The 22,007-nt window shown below is 41.1% G+C and overlaps 1 protein-coding gene and 1 pseudogene across 1 annotated transcript in view; both read right to left on the bottom strand.

Annotated features, from left to right (window-relative positions):
- The window catches only part of LOC105511392, a 35,979-nt pseudogene extending 26,357 nt beyond the window's left edge, over window positions 1-9,622 (bottom strand).
- Window positions 9,623-13,114: 3,492 nt separating this feature from the next.
- The window catches only part of AKR1D1 (aldo-keto reductase family 1, member D1), a 43,102-nt gene continuing 34,209 nt past the window's right edge, over window positions 13,115-22,007 (bottom strand). Inside the window, exons 7-8 of the mRNA XM_011941555.1 lie at window positions 16,182-16,264; window positions 13,115-13,321 (exon numbers count right to left, since the gene is read on the bottom strand). Of these exons, the coding sequence (XP_011796945.1) occupies window positions 13,279-13,321; window positions 16,182-16,264 (126 nt within the window). The 3' untranslated portion in view covers window positions 13,115-13,278. The remainder of the gene's footprint in view (window positions 13,322-16,181; window positions 16,265-22,007) is intronic.

The raw sequence follows: 22,007 nt of genomic DNA, 5'->3' as shown, positions 1-22,007 counted from the left end.
AACAATCTAAATGTCTGTTAGTGGGTGAATGGACAAGGAAATTATACACACACATACACACACACACACACACACACACTTCATTAGGTAGGTATGATTGGTCTTTGATGACCAAATCAACCTTCAACCCCTCTCCCCTTCCTAGAGGTGGGAGTGGGACTCAAAGTTTCAACCCTCCAATCACACGGTTGGCACCCTGGCAACTATCCTGTGGTTATCTAGGAGTACTCAGTGATCAGCCATCTCATTAGCATACAAAAAAACATATCACTTTGTAGATTCCAAGGATTTTAGCAGCTGTGTGCCAGGAACCAGGGACAGAGACCAAATATATATTTATACTTGATATCTATATCAAGTATACATACACACACATATTATAACAAACTATTACTCAGCCTTAACAAAGAAAGAAATCCTGCCTCTTGCAACAACATGGATGAATCCAGAGGAGATTTTGCTAATTAAATGTCAGCTATAAGAAGAAGAATACTTACATGTGGAATCTAAAATAGTTGAACCCATAGAAACAAAGAACAGAAGGGTAGTAACAGGGTTGGGATAGGAGAGAAATGAGGAGATGTTGGTCAAAGGATACAACCTTGCAGTTAGAAGATGAATAAGTTCTGGAGACCTAATGTATGGCATGGTGACTGTGGTTAATAATACCGTACTGTATACTTGAAATTTGCTAAGATAGATCTTAAGTATTCTCACCACACACACACACACCAAAAAAAAAAAAAAAAATCAAAGGAAAAGTAACTATGTGAGATGATGGATATGTTAATTAGCTTAATTGTGCAAATCATTTCACAATGTATAGGTATATCAAAATATCACATTATATACCTTGAACATATATAATTTTTATATGTCAATTATACCTGAAGAAAGCTAAAAAATAGGGAAAAAAGCCACATATGGATTCTAAGCCACACATGAAGAATTCTAGGCAGAGGTTTCTGAAACAGAGAAAATCTCCAATAAGAACAACTGAAGAAAAAAAAAGGAAAATATTTAAACAATTATTTGAGATATAGCCAAGTTTAGTGATAAAATCAAGGTTAAATTAAGTAACAAAAAGATTACATAACTGTACCTAGGGGATTGTATGTCTATAGTTTCCGGTCTTAGTTTATTATTTAATAAACATAGTAATTAAAAAGTTTGTGTCTAAATCTTTAGTAAATAAGCTTTTAGAAAAAAGGCAGCAAAGAAACAAAACATCCAAACAAAGTCTCAGATTCTTCTTCTTTTGTGTAGGTGAGATCTCACAATGTTGTGCTGGTCTTGAACTCCTGGCCTCAGGTGGTTCTCCTGCCTCAGCCTCCCAAAGTGCTGGGATTACAGGCATGCACATCATGTCTGGCCCTTTTCTTCTGATATATATGAGAAAAATAAAACAAAAATACATTACTTGTATAAAAGCATGACTAAGCTCAAATTATTTTCGCATGAAGAAGTCTACAAATAACAGAATCTAGCCCTCATGTCGTTTTCCAATAATCTTCAGGATATGCAACTTTGCAATCACTGGGAACTAAACAAAGCTGAAGTTTATTTGCTAAGAAAGTTAGTAAATGCCACAAATAAGAGAAGTCATAATATTGGTTTCTCTGGAAGGAGGATATGAATTGAGAAGCAGGTGAGAACCTCCTGGAGTGCTGGAAATATTTTATCTCTTGATCTGGGTGTCAGTGGCATGGGTGTTGATATGGTTTGGATCTGTGTCCCCCCCCTCAAATCTCATGTCTAATTGTAATCCCCAGTGTTGGAGGTGGGGCCTGGCGGGAGGTGATTGGGGAATTGGGGTGGATCCTTCGTGAATGGTTTAGCATCATCCCCTTGGTGCTATTCTCTTGATAAGAGTTCTAAAGAAATCTGTTTGTTTAGAAGTGTGTGGCATTGCCGGGCGCGGTGGCTCAAGCCTGTAATCCCAGCACTTTGGGAGGCTGAGACCGGCGGATTACGAGGTCAGGAGATCGAGATCATCCTGGCTAACATGGTGAAACCCCGTCTCTACTAAAAAATACAAAAAGCTAGCCGGGCGAGGTGGCGGGCGCCTGTAGTCCCAGCTACTCGGGAGGCTGAGGCAGGAGAATGGCGTAAACCTGGGAGGCAGAGCTTGCAGTGAGCTGAGATCCGGCCACTGCACTCCAGCCTGGGCGACAGAGCGAGACTCCGTCTCAAAAAAAAAAAAAAAAAGAAGTGTGTGGCACCTCCCCAACCCCATTGCACTCCCTTGCTCCTGCTTGGGCCATGGCCATGTAAGATGAACCTGCTTCTCCTTCACCTCCCACCATGATTTTAAGTTTCCTGAGGGCTCCCCAGAAGCTGAGCAGATGCCAGCATCATGCTTCCTGTACAGCCTGTGGAACTGTGAGCCAATTAAACCTCTTTTCTCTATAAATTACCCCATCTCAGGTATTTCTTTATAGCAATGCAAGAATGGAATAATACAGGTGTGTATATATGTAAAAAATATCACTGAGCTATACATATCAAATTAGTGTACTTTATGTACTTTACTGTGATTGTATATATTTATATATACTCATATATATGCATAACAACAAATAAATTACAAATAGTTTAATGTGAAGGCAAAATTCTTTATCAAGGGATGTGAATTCAGTATTGCTCAGTGTGCACAGTCATCTGTTTTCTGTGGGCATCAGGGTGATTCATGTAGTTTTCAATATACTTTGTTACCACAAATTTGTAGAGTAGGTAAGGGCCTATCATGACATTAAAGCTCTTATTGCGTTCCTGCCGCAACTCATTAAAGTACAAAACTTTGTATTTTCTCTAAGATACATTAAGAAAAACTATCTAAAATTTGAAAGTGGATAGAAAAATCAGTGTCCACTTTCAGTGTTGTTGTGGGGATTGTCTAGCAGGCTTCCTCAAGGACTGATTCCCCCCGGAGGAAACTTTGTAACTTTTTTTGATTTGCTGTTAATTATTTGTGGTATGAGGTTCCTAAGACCACCCTCAGGTTCAATAATTTGCTAGAAGGAACCACAGAACTCAGAAAAGCTGTTCTACTCATAGTTATGGTTTATTACAGAAAAAGAATTTAGATTTATTATCCAAGGTAAAAGGAGAATATGGTAGAGTCCAAGAGAGAGACCAGGCACAAATTTCTACTTGTTCTCTCTCAGTGGAGTTATATGGATAGTGCTTAATTTTTCCAGCAGTGACATAAGCAGTATTGTCAACCAGGGAAACTTATCTAAACTTTGAGATCCAGGTTTTTGTTTTTGTTTTTGTTTTTTTTTTAATTTTGAGATGGAGTCTTGCTCTGTTGCCCAGGCTGGAGTGCAGTGGCCTGATCTCGGCTCACTGCAAGCTCTGCCTCCTTGGGTTCACGCCGTTCTCCTGCCTCAGCCTCCTGAGTAGCTGGGACTACAGGCACCTGCCACTACGCCCGGCTTATTTTTTGTATATTTAGTAGAGACGGGGTTTCACTGTGTTGGCCAGGATGGTCTCGATCTTCTGACCTTGTAATCCACCTGCCTCGGCCTCCCAAAGTGCTGGGATTACAGGCGTGAGCCACCGCACCCGGCCCTAGATCCAGGGTTTTTATTGGGGGTCAGTCATATAGGCTTGGAGTGCCCATGTAGCTGACCTTAGTTACTCAGTCTCCAGCCCTTTGGAGTCAAACTGACATCACGTAGCCACTTCCCTCCCCTCCTCCTTAATAAATCACGTTGTTAGCATAAACTGTCTAGTGTGGCCCAAAGCCCCAGATAAGCAAAGACATTCTTCTCAGGAATGACATTCCAAAGGCTTAGAGGTTATCCTCAATAAGTGGTTAATGGCCAGACCTTTCTTTGGAAGGTGCAGGGTTTGGATTTCCCAGATCAGCTGAGTGAATCATTTAATAGGGTAATTTACAATTTTGTAAGAGTAGTTGTTAACTAATAGAAACCTGGTAGTGATGAAAATGATTTTTGTCCAATAACAATGCAAATGGATCTTTTATTGTACAGTTGTAAATTATTAAATCTAGTAGAAAAGATAAACTCAAAGGTTATATAGTTGTATTGCCTTTCAGAAGGCTAAACTGATTTGGATCTAAATGAGCAATTTGATCCAAGCATCCTTTCTTTCAGGTGCTGAAAATATTTTCCTTTCTCCAATTCTCTTGGTAGTTCTCTTACCATTTTTCTGTTTCCATCATTAATGAGATTATTAAATCACTGGTATGTACTCATTTTGTATTTACATAAGAATCATGTTTTTAATATTTATTTATTTATTTATTTATTTATTTATTTATTTTGAGACAGAGCTTTGTGCTTGTTGACCAGGCTGGAGTGCAATGGCACAATCTCGGCTCACCACAACCTCTGCCTCCCGAGTTCAAGTGATTCTCCTGCCTCAGCCTTCCCGAGTAGCTGGGATTAGAGGCACCTTCCACCATGCCTGGCTAATTTTTGTAATTTTAATAAAGACGGGTTTCACCATGTTGGCCAGGCTGACTTGAAGTGGTCCACCTGCCTTTGCCTCCCAAAGTGCTGGGATTACAGGCGTGAGCCGCTGTGCCTGGCCTGATTTTTAAAAAATTATACTTTGACAGTTTCTTCTCATTTATACCCTCTGATAGGCAGCAACCTTCTTAATTTTCAGTGCGGATAGAGATATCTACTGTATCATTTTTGTGGGAATCTGAAGTGAGGGAAGCAGGAAGCTAAAACCTAGTACTCCAAAACTCCTGTCAATCTAAAACAATCAAAAGGTCCAGAATCTAATTTAAAGAGAGTTTATTCAAGCTCAAAGAGTGAGGATGGACCACCCAGAAACACCAACTCTAGAGGAATGGAGTCAGCATTTTGAAGTAGGGAATTTAAGATTTCATTTATATAGACAGAGACAGATACTTTAGTGGGATTACAACACTATTTACACAAAGTTGGTGCATAGTTACAGCAATTTGATTGGTTATAGGCAGTGTTTCCTTTTGGGAAGGGGACATTTAACACTTTTTACAGAGGGTACAATATTTATGTGTTTTTTGTCATCCGGTCTGAGCAAAGTGAGGCGGCAAAGGGGAAGTGAATCTATGACCAGGGCCATTAATGAAGAAGGCAGGAGACATTTATCTGTGGTGCAGTTGAATTCTCTCTAGTCATTGTGCAGAACAAGAAAAATAAGAAAGTGAGTTAATGTATCTGAGAACAGAAGTTGTAACCATGTGTGACTCAGATCATAGCCACATCTCGCTCAGGGCTTAATGTGTTTTGGGGGGTTCCAATAGCTTTTAAATTTTATTTATCTCCCCTCCTTGAAAGTCCCTGTTGCAGACATCTCTTATTTTGTCTGCTTCTTGGGGTAACCTATTTCTGGTGATTCAGGCAAGATCGCAGTTCCTTATGATTCCTTTCTCCTCAGTGCTCCTCTCGTTCCACCCGCTCCTACCCTCTTGCCTTTCCTTCCCCCTCCCGCTGTCTCCCTCATCCCTCTCTTTCTTCTTCTCTGCACAGGGATGAGTTTATGTCTCAGGCCTTTCTATTCAGTCTGCACCAGGCCATCACCATTCGTTCCAGCATGATGCATGCTGGCCAATTAGAGTTCTTCCCAGGATTACTTCCTTGACAGAGCTATTCCCAAAGACTCTCACTCTCTTCTAGGTTCCTAATCTGGTTGAAGGAGAGTGTTTCTGAGAGCTATCATGCCTGCTGTCTGGAGATGGCTAGTCCAAGCGGGGGAAAAACAGCCACAAGTTGTAAACACACAGTTTGAGCCTGAGTTCTAGCTACTTACAGCCACTTTATTCCTGCACTTCTTTGTTTCCAGTTCTGTGATAAATTGAATTCACTATTTCTGCTTAAAATAGTCTGAATTGCATTTCTGTTACTAGGAACTAATAACATTCTGATGGAAAAATCGCTATGTGGAAGTGGGGCATAACAAGTGAACACTCCTGAAAGTTAGAATGGACTGAGTTAATTTGGGTGAAGTGGAATGGGAAACACGGTCCTCACTGGGAATCTGGATGTCTTTACCACTATTTTACAACAACTCATACTTTTTCCAAATATGAGCAAATATTTTAAACATGAAGAGAAAAAAACAGACTTTTAAAAGTATGCAGACAAGGATAATTAACATTAGATCCCTTGTAAAAATGGAACCCCAGGAAGTCTAACAAAAATGCACCTTTCGCTAACTTTTGCTTTTTAAAATTCCTTGTCTGACTTCCCCTCCCAGTGCACAGGAAATGATAGCTTCTGGGAGATGTGTGGAGTTGCAGGAGTCCCCAGGAACATCAAAGGGTTCAGGGGTTGTATTCTAGCAGTTTCTTTCTTTCTTTTTTTTTTTTTTTTGAGATGGAGTTTCACTCTTGTTCCCAAACTGGTGTGCGATGGCATGATCTCGGCTCATTGCAACCTCCACCTCCTGGGTTCAAGCGATTCTCCTGCCTTAGTCTCCCGAATAGCTGGGATTATAGGCATGCGCCACCATGCCTGGCTATTTTTTTGTATTTTTAGTAGAAACGGGATTTCACCATGTTAGCCAGGCTGGTCTTGAACTCCTGACCTCAGATGATCCGCCCACCTCGGTCTCCCAAAGTGTTGGGATTACAGGTGAGCCACCACCCGGCTCTAGCAGTTTCTTGATCTTCTCTTTCCTGGTCTCAATTTCATCTCGCACTATCACGAAGGAGTGTGAGTAGCCAGCCATTGGAGACCTGCTTGAAAAGATGCCATCCAGAGTCTTCACCTCTTGGGCTGCAGTGGAAGACTTGGGCTCATGCTCCCTGTATCCCAATTACCTAAAGGTTGGTTACAGCCCCCAGCTGATGGTGCTCTCATTGGCAGCTACAAAGATGCTGCCCTTCCCACAAGCCAGGCTCTGGATTCTGCAGCCACAGAGGTCCTGCACTGCTTTCAGGTACATGGAAGATTCACAGGAGATATTGGGCTCCCCAACAGCAAAGGAGCAGGTGAAACCAACATGGATCTGGGATGCCCCACACCCAAGAAAGTCAAACTCCAACTTCACCAAGCGGGGACCATCTCATCCTTCTGCTCTGAGTGGCCCAGCCAACCATAGCAACCAGAGCCCCAGGAGAAGATTCATTTCTTGGAGTCCAGAATCAATGTGTGGTTAGCATCACAGGCCGCGACTTGCACAACTGATACTGGCTGGTGGGTTCTTGACCCTTAGTAAATAGAAATAGACCAAGAATCTGAGATGGACTTGAGCAAGGCAGTTCATTGGAGCTCTCAGCTTGAGCAGAAGGGGAGGTAGCAACAGGAAGAGACCTGCAGCTAGCTCCCTGGCAGCAGGTTAGTTTGGGGTTTCATTTGCTTTGGAGCTCCTCCATGTGACATCATTGCATGTTTAGGGTAGTCTGGCAGTTGTACCTAGGCAGTCTCTGGACATGCTTCTTCATGTGATGCATGTCTCATTAGCATCTTGAATCTCCACCCAGGGGTGTGATTTTTACTACTGAAATGAAGCAAAGGCCAGGTTAGGACAGGTGGGACAGTACTGGGCGAGTGCATTGGGGAGCATCTTTTGCAAAGTGCCCACTGTTAGCCAAGATGCTTGTGCTCAGAGTACTCTGTCTCAGATTTGATTGGTCTATTTTTGTGAAAGGAAACGTTTGTGGTTGCGTGGCCGCAGGCTGAATGTAGCTTCAGTCAGCACAGCATGTAAGGAAAATGGGGAGGGGTCCCTGCCCTGTTCTGGGGGTCTCAAAACCACCTTTGGTACAGGCAGAATCTGCCCATCTTTCATTCTCAGTGAAGGTGGGCCACTCATCGTGGCACCGGCACCAGCTCGCAGCCTTTTACTAATCACTGTGCCTGAGTCCCAGCTGACCATATTGAGGGCACACGAAGGAATAGAGGTCTCCTTTGCCGCCCATTATACAGAATTCATTTCCACTGGCCATTCTAGTAATGGGCTGCCCGTCGTCCATGATCTGTGCGGGGCTGGGGATGCTCCTGTGTGGTTGCCCCCATCTTGTTCTCCCCAAACTCAAACGCAGAGCCCGTTTCTGGCAAGGCCAAGGTGAAGTTCCACCCACAGGCCACCTACACACTCACTTCCTGGCAGAGACCCTCAGCGAGTCTGGGGGCTTCCATTCTCTTGGTGTCGCAGGTCCCAGCTGCCCCTTCTCATTTTGACCCCAGCTCCGCAGCTTCCATTGTGTGGTGATGAGGATACTGTGCGCAGCACACAAACCCGAGAGTGCTGTCGGCGCCAGGACCCTGCCAGGCACCCACATCTATGGGGCCCCTACAAATTCTGACCGAGACTGCGGTAAGCAGCTTGCTGTTTAGGCACTTCTTTTCCACCCATCGAGTCCCAGTTGGTTGCCCCCGAAATCAAAAGCTGCCACCTTGCACTTCAACCCTTGAAGTCTGATGCGCTCCTTGATGTGCTCAGGCTCCGCGACGACCGTGGCCCCGCCGCGCACCTTGTTCACATATGCAGCCAGCCACGCTGTGCCCTTGCCTCCGCCAGGGCCCCATGGAGCTGCCACAGCGCTTGAGCTTCCTGCCCGCAGGCTGGGACCTCTGCGCTTCCCGGGTCGCCTGGGGCCTGTTTGGTTACCGAAGCCCGGTTCCTCCCAGGTTACTGCCCAGTCTTCATCCTGGGCTGGTCTCTCCTAGTTGGAGTAATGAGAAACCAGAGAGAAAAAGGAAGAGGAGTAACTGTTAAAAAAAGGCGGATAGGAGGGCTTCCCCCCACACCCCCGTCCCTTCCTCTGCTCCACAGCAAACCCCCGCACTCCCCACCATACCAAGGCTCCAGCCCATTCACCAGATTCACTTAAAGTGTAACTTACATTTTGGAACTTGGACCATGTGTCTGCCCAGGCCCAGCCTTTGGTGCTGGGTGAGAAGATTGTGCTGGATGCTTCCTGTGGCCTTCAGTGAAGTCCTTCATAAAGGAACCAAGTTTTGGTTCAAGCTTGGAGTGCAGAAGGCAAAGAGAAAAGAGAATGTGGCCTTATTAAGAAAGTCTGATCTGCTTTGAGCTGAATCAGGCAAGCGCTTGACGTGCAAAAGGAGAATTTTGCCCCAAGGCAGTTAGTACATCCGGGGAAGGTAACCTGAGCTCAAGCGGAGATCCTGAAGAATCCTAACAGGGAAGTCAGGGGGATAGCTCCTGCCAGAGGAGATATGACCCACCAGAAAAGTCTTTTACCAAAATGCCCCTTGGATGAGAGAGTAAGCCTATTAGTCCTGTTTCTCATGAGTGGGAGGCAGAGACTAGGGTGGAAGAAGCTAAAGTGAGAATTTGGGGATTTCATGTGTGGAGACAGAAACATCAAGGTTACTATTCGGATTCAGGGAGGATTCTGATTCCAGAAGCAGACATTGAAGTTATCAGCAGAAGGCTGACATTTTGAGAGTTCTGAGAAATACCAAGTCTTGGAAATATGAGTTTGTTCATCTTTGTCAGTCCCTATGACTGTGACCTTGGAATGCGCACACCTCAAAGTGTTGAAGGCTGAAGACATGGGATCATTGCCTATGCCCCTCTAATGGCCTCTCCTGGTGCTGTGTCATTACTGTGGAAGGAATGACAGTGCCTGAGGGAGGCCCTCTTGGAGAACTGGAGAACTGTCAGGGATAAGAAACATGTTTTTCATGTCGTATGGGTAATGTGCTGATGTTATAACAAGGTTTAAGGGTGGCACATCTCACACATGCACATGAACACTTAGTCATCACACTCATGAACTACAAAAAGATCAAGAAACATTCCTTTTTTTTTTTTTTGAGATGGAGTTTCACTGTGTTGCCCAGGCTGGAGTGCAGTGGCACAATCTTGGCTCACTGCAAACTCCCAGGTCCAAGTGATTCTCCTGCCTCAGCCTCCCAAGTAACTGGGATTACAGGGATGTGCCACCATGCCCGGCTAATTTTTTTTTGTACTTAGTAGAGGCAGGGTTTCATCATGTTGGTCAGGCTGGTCTTGAACTCCTGACCTCACATGATCCACCAGCTTCGGCCTCCCAAAGTGCTGGGATTAAAGGCGTGAGCCATCGCACCCGGCCAAGAAACATTCTTATCCAGAAACACTGCAGATCCAGAAACATTCTGTGTACTGGGGCAGGATGTCTTTGTCGCTCCAGCCCGCTATGTTTCTGTGGACCAGTGAGCATGGCATGCCATGGGTCTCCTCTCCTTTTTCAGGCAGGTTGCATCACTATTGATGGATCTTTCTACATAGCTGATCAGAGGCCATTGATAAGAAAAATTGATTTGGGTTAACAAACATCTCTTTGGGGTTGCAAAAGTCCCCAAAAGATCAAGATTATTGGGTGTCAATACTTGGGCTCAGCAAAGCATTGATTTGGCAAGGACATTTTTACAGCTGATGTTAACTGGAGAGACAGGAAATCTTTACTGAGGAATGGTGTGTTCGTTTGTAAAGCTGCTGTAACTAAGTACCACAAACTGGGTGGCTTAAAGAACAAAACTGTAGTGTTTCACAGTCCTGAAGTCTAGACATCTGAGATCAAGGTGTTGGCAATGTTGATTCCCTCTGAGGGCTGAAGTGAAATCTGTTCCATGCCTTTTGCCTAGTTTCTTGTAGTTGTTGGCAATCTTTGTCATTTCTTACCTGGTAGAAGCATCACCCTGATCTCTGTTTTCATCTTCACATGACATTCACCCTGTGTGTTGTCTGTGTCCAAATTTCCTTTTTTATGAGGACAGTCTTATTGGTTTAGGGTTCGCCTTACTCCACCCTACCCTAGTATGATCTCATCTTAATTAATTACATATGCAATGACCCTATTTTATTTATTTTTAAGAGATGAGGTCTTGCTTTGTTATCCAAGCTAGAGTATAGTGGCATGATCATAGCTCACTTCAGCCTCAAACTCCTGGGCTCACACAGTCCTCCTGCCTCAGCCGCCCAAGTAGCTGGGTGCTATGTGTCTGCACAACCAGCCATGTATGCACAACCATATCCAGCTAATTTTTAAATTTTTGTAGACATAAGGTCTCCCTCTGTTGACCAGGGTGGTCTCGAACTCCTGGCCTCAAGTGATCCTTCCACCTTAGCCTCGCAAATAGCTGAGATTACAGGCATGAGTCACTACACCTGGCCCTATTTTTATATAAGATCACATTCTGAGGTACTGGGGGCTGGGCTTTAACATATGAATTTTGAGAGGACACAGTTCAACCCATAACAGATGGGAAGCTTGAGAGGGGTGACAGTGGAGGGAGAAGGAACATGCAGAAGCTTCCATCAGGCTGTTGTTCTTTCCTGAGCTTCCTACTTTCTGCCTCGAGATCTTTTTTCCTCCATCTCTGTTATGACTAAGAGAGGATTCCTTTCCTCCAATTTTTAGAAATACCTTTTCGCTGATAAATGATGGGACTCTTTTCCAATGCCTGTCTTTAAAAAATGCTTTGATAGGTGTTGTTTCCATTCTCACCTCTACACTAATACCCTTAAAGTATTTTGAAGGGCTTTGACAACAGGGACCAGGACTCAAGTTTCTGCTCTTTCATAATGGTACCCCCTTTTTTTCTCTCCTTCCTTCCTTCTTTTCCTTCCTTCCTTCCTCCCCTCCTTCCTTCTTTTCCTTCCTTCCTTTTCCCCTTCCTTCCTTCCTTCCTTCCTTCCTTCCTTCCTTCCTTCCTTTCTTCCTTCCTTCCTCCCTTCCTTTTTTTTTTTTTTTTTTTTTTTCTTGATTTCTCTCTCTCTCTCTCTGTCTCTTTTTTTTTTTTTTTTTTTGGTAGAGATGGGGTTTCACCATGTTGTTCCAGGCTGGTCTTGAACTCCTGGGCTCACACCATCCACCTGCCTTGGCCTCTCAAATTGCTGGGATTATAGGCATGAGTCACCATGCCTGGTGGCACCCCCTTTTCTTTCCTCTCTTTCCAATGCTAAATGTACAGCAGGAATTAAATCAAAGGCCTTTTAATTTAACCGGCTTCAGATGATTCTTCCCCTGCCCCAACCTTAGAAACAGAATGGAGATTCATGTGATGCAACAAATCATTATACTTTATTATTTCTTGTGAACAAAATATTTTCCAGAGGTCACCATTGTAAGCAATAATATTGGAATCAGTGAAAACAATCAATATAGACCAAATTTTTAAAAATGATAATTTCTCAGAAATATATCTCTTGAGGTCATTGAACATTATCTATAAGCAACTGATCTTGGGAAAACATAATTTTTGAAGAACTCTCTCATCCTGTGACAGTGACCTAATGTGAATGAATAAAATATATTTCTGTAGTTGAACTGAAAATAGATAGATCTCTACGGCTGAATTCCAATAATCTTATTCACTCTTTAAATTGTACATACAGTAAAATTACCAGAGTTCTTTTGAACTTGCTACTTTCTCAAAATTCATATAAGCTATCCAAGTAACACTGTTAAAGTCTTAAATACAATAATGTTATAAAGCACCTTATTTCAATATATCTCCCAAAGTTTCCCTTTTAAATCCCTCTTTTAAAATAGCGTCTCAGAACTATTTTACAAGGCAGGGTTTTATTTGTGTATGTTGGTCGTTTCAAGCCTTTTCACATAGTGGTGGTTCTATAATCAATGTAGGCAAGATTGATGGTAAGATGTGTGAGTATGGATCAGCAGCCATGTTGAGACTCAGGCCCTTTAAGGATGCAAGAGAGATCCAGTTAAGTTTTCATTCTTCAAGTTGGATAAAAACTAAACAAACATACATTGGATGGAAACAAACAACAACATCATGATGGCTTTGTTGACCACTGTGGTGTTTAGCTCTATTTTAAGACTTTTCTACATGTAGCCCTCTCAACTCAAGGTGCAGCAAATCACTTCCTTGTTAAATAATGCATGTGTGGATCTTATCTTGACTGTGTCTGTTTTATAACCAATGGTCCAAAGCCTCAAGGCCACTGCCAGCACACTGCCACATGCACTTTGTTGTCCTGTTAACCCTTAAAGAACTCAGATTGCCAACACTACTACCCAGATTCATGAGCTTCTTGTCATATGTTGCCTTTGATGTTTCTTCCGAAGTCTAATTTTTTTCTGTCTAGAACCTAGAAGATATTGATCTGAAAAAATTAGTTAATAATTTCCTAAGAGTTATTTAAACAGATTTTAATATTTTTACTTCAATGACTCAGTCAAAGTCACTTACACTACACAAACATCAAACACGTTTCCATCATTATTTCTTCTCAAGATGGTAAAACCCTTTTCATTTTCACATCCAGGGGACTACCCATTGCACCATCTTGGCACTCATGGGAGTGAAAAATCTGTTCAGGAACTCCCTGCAGTCAGTATTCATCATGAAATGGGTATTCAGGATGATCGCGCCACCTGCCAAAACAATTCCCCCACAGAAAAAAGTTCACTCAAAAATTGCACAGCTGTATGTTTCACTAGCATCCTTTGAGAATTTCACTGACACTACCCCTCTCTCCTATTCATTCCTTTGCTGTTTCTTACCTGCTTTCCTCTTTTGTTTTCCCTTGAGCCAGCACCTTTTCCTGAAGCTCTGGACAGCCTCCTGAATGTAAGTGTGTTGAGGGAAGGTTAGTGGCCACCTTATCAGCTTTTTACTCAGAACAGAATCCCCAGAGGTGAGTCATGTCTTAGGCACGTCATGTGTGCACACCTCTTCCCTACTCCTTCCCCCTTTCTGTTCCCTTGATGCTGGCTGCCTCCTTCTCCAATCCACTACATGGGCATTTCTCTTCAAAACTCTTATTACCAGTGTCACCCTCTGCTGATGAGCAATTTTTTCTTTCTTTCTTTTTTTTTTTTACAGATGGAATCTCGCTCTGTCACTCAGGTCAGAGTGCAGTGGCATGATCATAGCTCATTGCAACCTCAAACTTCTGGGCTCCCAAGCAAGCCTCCTGCCTCAGCCTCCCAAGTAGCTGGGATTATAGGTATGTGCCACCACGGTTGCCCAAGCTGAACTCCTGGGCTGAAGCAGTCCCCCTGTCTCAGCCTCCCAAAGTGCTGGGACTACAGCTATGAGCCACCACACCCAGTCTCATTAGCATTTTTACTTGCCCCTCTCACTAGACCTCCTGCCTGTTGAGAGTTTGAGATCTAGAAAGGTGATGAGTAGCAAAATAAGTTTCCTTGATGATTATGACAATGATGATGGCAGTGAATTTAGCTCTTAAATAACAATGATGAAATGGTCTGTGAAATGCCTGGAATGTGTGTGTTCCTGATTTAGTTTTCTGTAGGTACTGTAAATTAAAATGGAAAATATTAAGATTTTCAAATGTTAAAAATCAACTTGATAAAAGCTGAAAAACATCATGGTCCAGTATCTCTAAATGATACAGTATTTGTGATTAATGGGGTCTAATTCTTGTTTCACCTTGCTGATTTTTCTAGTTATTTCCTGGTAAGAGTTATTTTTTCCCCTAAGTTGCTATAATGACTTTTAAGTATGTCAAATGTCAAGATGAATATGTCACCAACTGTCTGTAAAACAATTAGTACATTGGTGGATTTATTATACTGGTTTTGTTTGTTTGTTTTTTGTATTTTTTTGAGACAGGGCATCACTCTGTCTACCAGGATGGAGTGTAGTCATAGCTCACTCAAAGTCTTGGGTTCAAGTGATCCTCCCACCTCAGCCTCCTGAGTAGCTAGTACTACAGGTGCTTGCCACCACAATGGCTTATTTTTAAATTTTTTGTAGAGATGGGGTCTTGCTATGTTGTCCAGGCTGGTGTTGAACTCTGGGCCTCAAGTGATTCTCCTATCTTAGCCTCCCAGAGTGCTGGAATTACAGGTGTGAGACACTGCACCAGGCTTCTCTTCTAAACTTAATGACATAATATCAATTCAATAGAAATCATTTATCTTCAAGAGCTATTAATTAACCTATAACTGTTAGTTCTGGGAAAGTGTTATTTATGTGTTTATGTTTACTCTTTTGTTCTTGAGGCTGGGTGGTGGTGCCTTTTGATGTCAAACAATTTTCCCCCAGAAAAATTTCCATTAGGAAGCTGTTTTATTAATTCAGAAATTCAATATTAATCCAGTCAGTGTACTTTCTGGCCCATGAAAAACAGTGGGATCAATAAAGTAAGTGTCTAAACTATATGAATCATCTTAGCATTTTCTGAATGCTCACTTAAAGATTCAAGATGAAGATGACTATTCAGGTGATTTGAAGAACTGAAAGATTAATAGAAAATGATTAAGAAGAAAAAAATGCATGTGTGTGTATATGAATATATATATGTATATGTGTGTGTATATCTATACACACATATATAGAAACTATATTCTTTTTTTTCTTTTTGAGATGGAGTTTTGCTCTTGTTGCCCAGGCTGGAATGCAATGGCATGATCTCGGCTCACTGCAACCCCTGCCTCCTGGGTTCAAGCGATTCTGCTGCCTCAGCCTCCTGAGTAGCTGGGATTACAGGCATGTGCCACCACACCCAGCTAATTTTTGTATTTTTAGCAGAGACGGGGTTTCTCCGTGTTGGCCTGGGTGGTCTGTAACTCCCAACCTCAGGCAATCCACCCACCTCGGCCTCCCAAAGTGTTGGGATTACAGGCGTGAGCCACCACACCTGGCCCAAACTATTTTTTTTAAAGGGCCTGTAATATTTAGAGAATAAAGAGCTACTTCAGTTGGTTGGCCGAACTTAACATTTTGAAGGAGTATACCGAGTTTTGCTTGTGGGAAGTCAGCTAATAGGTAGAGCTAGAAACTAAAATCTTATCGGCAAGAAAGTATTTATCTTAAAGTCTAAGTTCTTGTTTTTCAATCTAGTGCTCTTTCTGCAACATTATCATGCCTCTCAGATTTTTTTTTTTATATAATTTTGCCCTAATTTGTGCATCACTTTGATTTTTAGGAATAAATAAATAAGTTGTTTCAACATTTGTGCTGCTGTTGTTTTAGCATATGTACATGATAAATTAATTCTCCTCAGGCTCCTTAGTCTGCATGCCTTCACCTAAGTCACGGAATGTCACAGATGCCAGGACTTTCCTTTTCAGTGAGAGTGTAGGCTTGTGGAAGGCCCTGTAGTGGATGTATTTCCCTCAGGCATGTTAACATTCGGAATATGCGGCCCACCATGCTTTGCCCTGGTGCTCTGGACATAGGTCAGGGTTCATATAAGCCTTGTTGCTTGACACATGACCATTCAATACCACTGGCCAGCACCCATTAATGATCCCCAGAACTTACATGAGCAATGGCACAAAGCGGACATTTTTATTCAAGGCTTCAATGTCCTTCATTTCTTCTTCAGTGAGAGAAAAGTCAAAGATCTGAAATAACAGAAATAATAGAATATTTTTGAAGGTCAAGCTTGGGATCAGAAAGTGGGACCACAAGTGGGAGCCTTTGAAAGATGTATGAATATCTCTGCAAATGTCTAAGAGGAGTCAGGCTGGTGTTGGGGGGCTACCCACTGAGGTGGAGCTGGATACTCTGATCTGCCCTTTGTTTTTGAGACAGTCTTTCTGGGGACTTCATACAAGAAATTCCAAATGCTCTGAAACCACAAATGTTAATGAAATCCCCTAAAATTTCAAATGTGAAGAACTCTTATTTCTGTATGAAATGCTGGGCTTTTGATTCTGAACTACTGTCTTACACTTAAAATAGTCTGAGTCTCTAAATATACTTTTTTTTTTTTTTTTGAGACAGAGTCTCACTCTGTCACCCAGGCTGGAGTGCTGTGGCACCATCTTGGTTCACTGCAACCTCCACCTCCTGGGTTCAAGCTATTCTCGTGCCTCCAAGTAGCTGGGACTACAGACACGTTTCACCACGTCTGGCTAATTTTTGCATTTTTTGTAGAGATGGGGTTTCACCATGCTGCCCAGGCTGGTCTCAAATGCCTGAATTCAAGCGATCCTCCCACCTTGGCCTCCCAAAGTGCTGCAATTACAGGCATGAGCCTCACTACACCCGGCCTAAATTTGCTTTTTTAAAAAACTTTTAATTTGCTTTGTTTTTAACTTTTAATTCGCTATGTTGAAATCCTTTCTCTCAACATCTTTGATGTCTCTTCTACCTTTTTATTCTAATTATATTTTCATTGTTTTATTTTTCTTAGCTTTTACACTTTATTTGTATTCTGGTTTTATAATTTTCCCTTATTAACATTTATATATTTTATTTTCACTCCCTTTTATTTTTAACATTTGGGTTATCTGTATATAACCTGTATATAATCTTCTCTTTATTATTTTATCTTTCTATCCTTTAACTTTTATTTTAATATATTTAATGATTAATAGATTTTAATTATATAAGTAGTACATAAATATATGCTCTTTGCAAAGAAATGAAACACTGTAGAAATACATAGACCTATACGGAATAAATAATGAAAATCTTGTCACTCATCACCCCATTCTTATTTCCCTTCCCAGATATTCCTCCCAAATACTACACACATTAAGAGGAAAATGCAGTAATTAGACTATACCTTTATGATTCTGCAACTTTCCTTTATTCACTTAATATCTTAGTGACCCCAGTGATAGTTCTATCACAATATGCAACCTGACTTTATTCTTTTAGCCACGGTATTCATTGTGTAGATGGAACATGATTTACTTAATTTTCCCTCCATGGATTCTTTCCAAGTACTCTTTTCAGGGAACCATTTTCTTTTATGACTTATTATCCAATTATTGGTGTTTATGAGATTATATAAGGAATAAAAAATTCACACAATATAAAAATGAATGAATCGCCTATAAAATGAATCCTTACCCAGACTTCTTTTTTGCTAAACACTAGTCCTGTCCTTTAAGTCTTGGTGGGCCAGCCTCTTATCCAGTAAATATATGGCATAACCTAATGGCAAAGTGACGTTGCAAATCTTGCAAAGATGCGGGATTTTATGAAATCAAAGAAAGTGATCTTGGAGATTTGTTCTAATTATAGGTATGATGTTTTTCAAAGAAGAATCCTGCACAGTTAAAAATCTCCTTTGATAGATATGTCAAAAGACTGTGACTTGAAAAAAAACTAGAGAGTTACAAATCTCCTTCAGATAAAGCCCTCCAAAATTTTTGTGAGAATTATTCTCTTTATGAACATTCTGCAAAACTTCTGTGAAACAGAGGACGTCATGTTGTGTTATGTAATTTTGTCAAGCATATTTTGAAAAGATCAACACTGATTCACTGTTTCTTCTGAGTTAATAAACATGCAATTGTAACCTACATTGTGTTGAGAATAAAAGTAAACTTACTTTCATAAACTTTGGTTTCGATCTTAATAGAAGCTTTCAAATTCACCTTCTCTACATTATTTCTATGTCATGTTTTTTCTTGTTGTATGTGGATTGATTTTCAGTGGTGGTCTTTTTTTTTCTCCCATGGCACAAATTATCCTAAGTGAATGAGGATCTCATATTACAAAACTGAGCTCCTGATAGTTCCTCTCAAACTGCTTCTCCTACAGTTTTCCATTTCAGTAAATGTTTGAAGAAGGAGAGATTGTTAACTGTATCAGATGTGGCTGAAAGACCAAGTGGGACAAGGACTGAGAATTACTGGATCTAGCAATGTGGAGGTCACTGGTAACTTTGACAAGGGCTGTTCCAGTGGGATGGTCAGGGTAAACGTTTGGTTTGAATGGACTCAAGAGATAGTGGGGGAAGGGAATGAGAAGCAGTGAGAACAACTTCTCTTTCAAGATGTTTGAAACAGAAAGAGAGAAGTGGATAATACTTGGAGAGGAAAGTGAGTCTAGATTGGATTTTATTTCTTAAGATGGGAGGTTACTACATATGCAAATGTTGGTGGGAGTTACACAGTAGAGAGGAACAATTGCTAGTGTAGGAAAGAGAGGGGGATGTTTGAAATTGAGGCTATGAAGGATTTATTAGGAAGTTGTCATTGTAATTTCCAAGGGAGAGCCATGGGAATTAGTGGCTGAAATATATAGGACAAGATTCTTATGGGAGAGGAAGTCACAGAGCTGTCAGGTAAGGGCGGAGAACGACTGGTGTGGATGTTGAATTCACTAAGAATTATGAGAGGGAGAGTGTTGGAGAAAGTGAAAGTGAGCCCAGAGATAACATCTTCAAAGAATGGAGTCCAATGGATGATGGCAACAAAGCTGGACCACACCTGGTATAATTTCATATTTTTTTAAATTTTAAATTTTAAAATATCCTGGCTCCATATTAGTTTTCTTCATTTTTACCTTTAATTTTATCTAGTTTTTAAACTCATGGTTTTTTGTTTGTTTTGAGACAAAGTTTTGCTCTTGTCATCCAGGCTGGAGTGCTATGGTGCGATCTCAGCTCACTGCAACCTCCGCCTGCCTAGTTCAAGTGATTCTCCTGCCTCAGCCTCCTGAGTAGCTGGGGTTACAGGTGCCCACAACCACACCCGGCTGATTTTTGTATTTTTAGTAGAGACGGGGTTTTGCCATCTTGGCCTGGCTGGTCTCAAACTCCAGACCTCAGGTGATCCATTTGCCTCATCCTCCCAAGGTGCTGGGATTACAGGAGTGAGCCACCATGCCCGGCCTAAACTGATGGTTTAACTTAACATTTTTTATTTTAAAGCAATGGGATCTCGCTTTGTTGCCCAGGCTGCTCTCAAACTCCTGGCCTCAAGCAATTTTCCTGCCTTGGCCTCCCAAAGTGCTGGGATTACAGGTGTGAACCACTGTGCCCAGTCTTAACTTTTTGTTACATAATTTTTATTATCTTTTGCTTTTCTTTTATCATCAAAATATTTATTTTTCCCTTTATTCTTTATGTTTTATTGATCTTTGCCATTCTTTTAAAATATTTCTAACAGTTTATTTTACCTTCATTCTAAGAGAGCATAATTTTTTATTTTGCTGCTTCTTGCTTTCATACCCAGCATAATTCATGGTTATTGGGTGAGTCTATTCCCTAAAGAGTGAGAACTGGCTGCAATTTTCATTCTCATTTTCCTTCTAAATCTGTGTCCCTTTTATATTTTCTTGGAATATGTGACCTCTGAGTTCCATTCTTTTATTATCAAGGCTATGGAAACATATGGAATATAACATAATTAGTTACTATGAAAAATTTCAAGGAGAGTGGCATTTTCTCTGGTACAAAATTGCGATTTGCTAGATGCCATGAAGTCCAAATGCCTTCCATTGCAAAGGTCACTTGTAACACTCTCACATAATTTTTGAACAGCAAAATTTTCAGTCCTCGAAAAGTCCATCAAAATGTGTTTTAATCTTCAGTGAACCGACACATTAGTCATGCAGTTGATCTCTTTCTAAGACTGTGGAAAAGAGTGTCAACCACTTTTTAGCATGAGGCATTTTGGCAAATGTTAAAGTATTGTCAGAAGTTGATGTAACTATTTAGCATCTTTTCTCCTTTTTTCTTTTTATGAACTCCCCCTCCCCCCCTCCCCCTTCTAGTGGAGCTATTAACTTCTTCAGCACAGGAATAGGCATATAGCCCTGCGGGCCAATCAGGGTATCCTACTCTGTGGCCACAGTGGGTAATATGAGGGTGACCTACAAGAGCTAATCAGGGATTGATAGAGACCATGATAGAAGCCTTTGTTTCTGATCATCTTCACTCTTCACTGAGTATGAGTAATTGATTATCCTGGAGCTGTTAGGAATTGTCTGTGTGGGTGGAGAGAAAGGAGGGAGAGAGGGAGAGAGAGAGAGAACTAAATCTTTTTGTAAATCATTTGAGTACCTGTGTCTAGCCGTTTCTGATCTGCTCATGGACTTTCCCGTTATGTGAGCCAATAAATTATCTTTTTTTCTTTGCTAAAGTTTGAGTTGCATTCTATCATGTAGCAAAAAAGCTCTGAAGATGTAATTGTCAGGCCGGGCACGGTGGCTCAAGCCTGTAATCCCAGCACTTTGGGAGGCCGAGACAGGCGGATCACAAGGTCAGGAGATCGAGACCATCCTGGCTAACACTGTGAAACACCATCTCTACTAAAAAATACAAAAAACTAGCCGGGCGAGGTGGCGGATGCCTGTAGTCCCAGCTACTCAGGAGGCTGAGGCAGGAGAATGGCAGGAACCCGGGAGGCGGAGCTTGCAGTGAGCTGAGATCCGGCCACAGCACTCCAGCCTGGGTGACAGAGCAAGACTCCATCTCAAAAAAAAAAAAAAAGAATAAAGATGTAATTGTCTAATATTGTGGATATCTTCCTATGTCAGTACTTTTTTTTAAATGGCTATATGATATTTCAATGTACAAACATGTCATAGCTTGTTTTATAAAATTCTGTTGAAGATTGTTTTGAGTTTTTAAAAAATTACAAATAATTCTATAATAAACGTCTGTCTGTGTGTGCATCCATGTATGTATGTGCAATTACATCTATAGGACAAGATTGCTGAGTCAATGGATATGTGTATTTGGATTTATTTAATTTGACAGATAACATTGTATGTTTTTATCATATACAACATGTTTGTACATACATATAAATTGTGGAGTGGTTAAATCTAGCTAATTAACAAATGCATTACCTCATATAGTTATCATTTTTGTGGTAAGAGCACAGATGCATTCCATTTATGTTTTTCAAGAATACACTATATCATCACAACTATAGACACCTTTTTGTACAATAGATCTCTTGACACTTATTCCTTCTCACTGTAATTATGGATTTTTTGACCAACATCTCTTCGTAGCACCCTCCCTTCAGTAATCTTAGCCTCCGGTAACCACTATTCTACTCCCTACTTTTATGTGATTAACTTTTGTAGATTCCATATATAAATAAATTATGTAACATGCGCATTTGGATTTTGATGGACATGAAATAATTTAACCTACTCTTCCATATCTCATACAAATTAATGTTTCTAACAATAGCGTGTGAAAGCACCTGTTTCCCCAAGTATTGCCAAGTATTTTGATTATTTTCTGATATGAAGGGACAACTACTGTCCTATTTTTTATTTATCTTTAATTATGAGTAGGGCTAAACAGGCAATTTACTTTTGAAATGTAAATTAACTAATGGGTAATTAATTAATTGTATATGGCACTTTTCTTTTTTTTTTTTTTTT

This window comes from Colobus angolensis, unplaced genomic scaffold, assembly GCF_000951035.1.
Source record: "Colobus angolensis palliatus isolate OR3802 unplaced genomic scaffold, Cang.pa_1.0 Scaffold2, whole genome shotgun sequence".
Classification (NCBI taxonomy): domain Eukaryota; kingdom Metazoa; phylum Chordata; class Mammalia; order Primates; family Cercopithecidae; genus Colobus; species Colobus angolensis.
The sequence above is the reverse complement of the archived record's forward strand: the minus strand, read 5'-3'. Positions and strand labels throughout refer to the sequence as shown.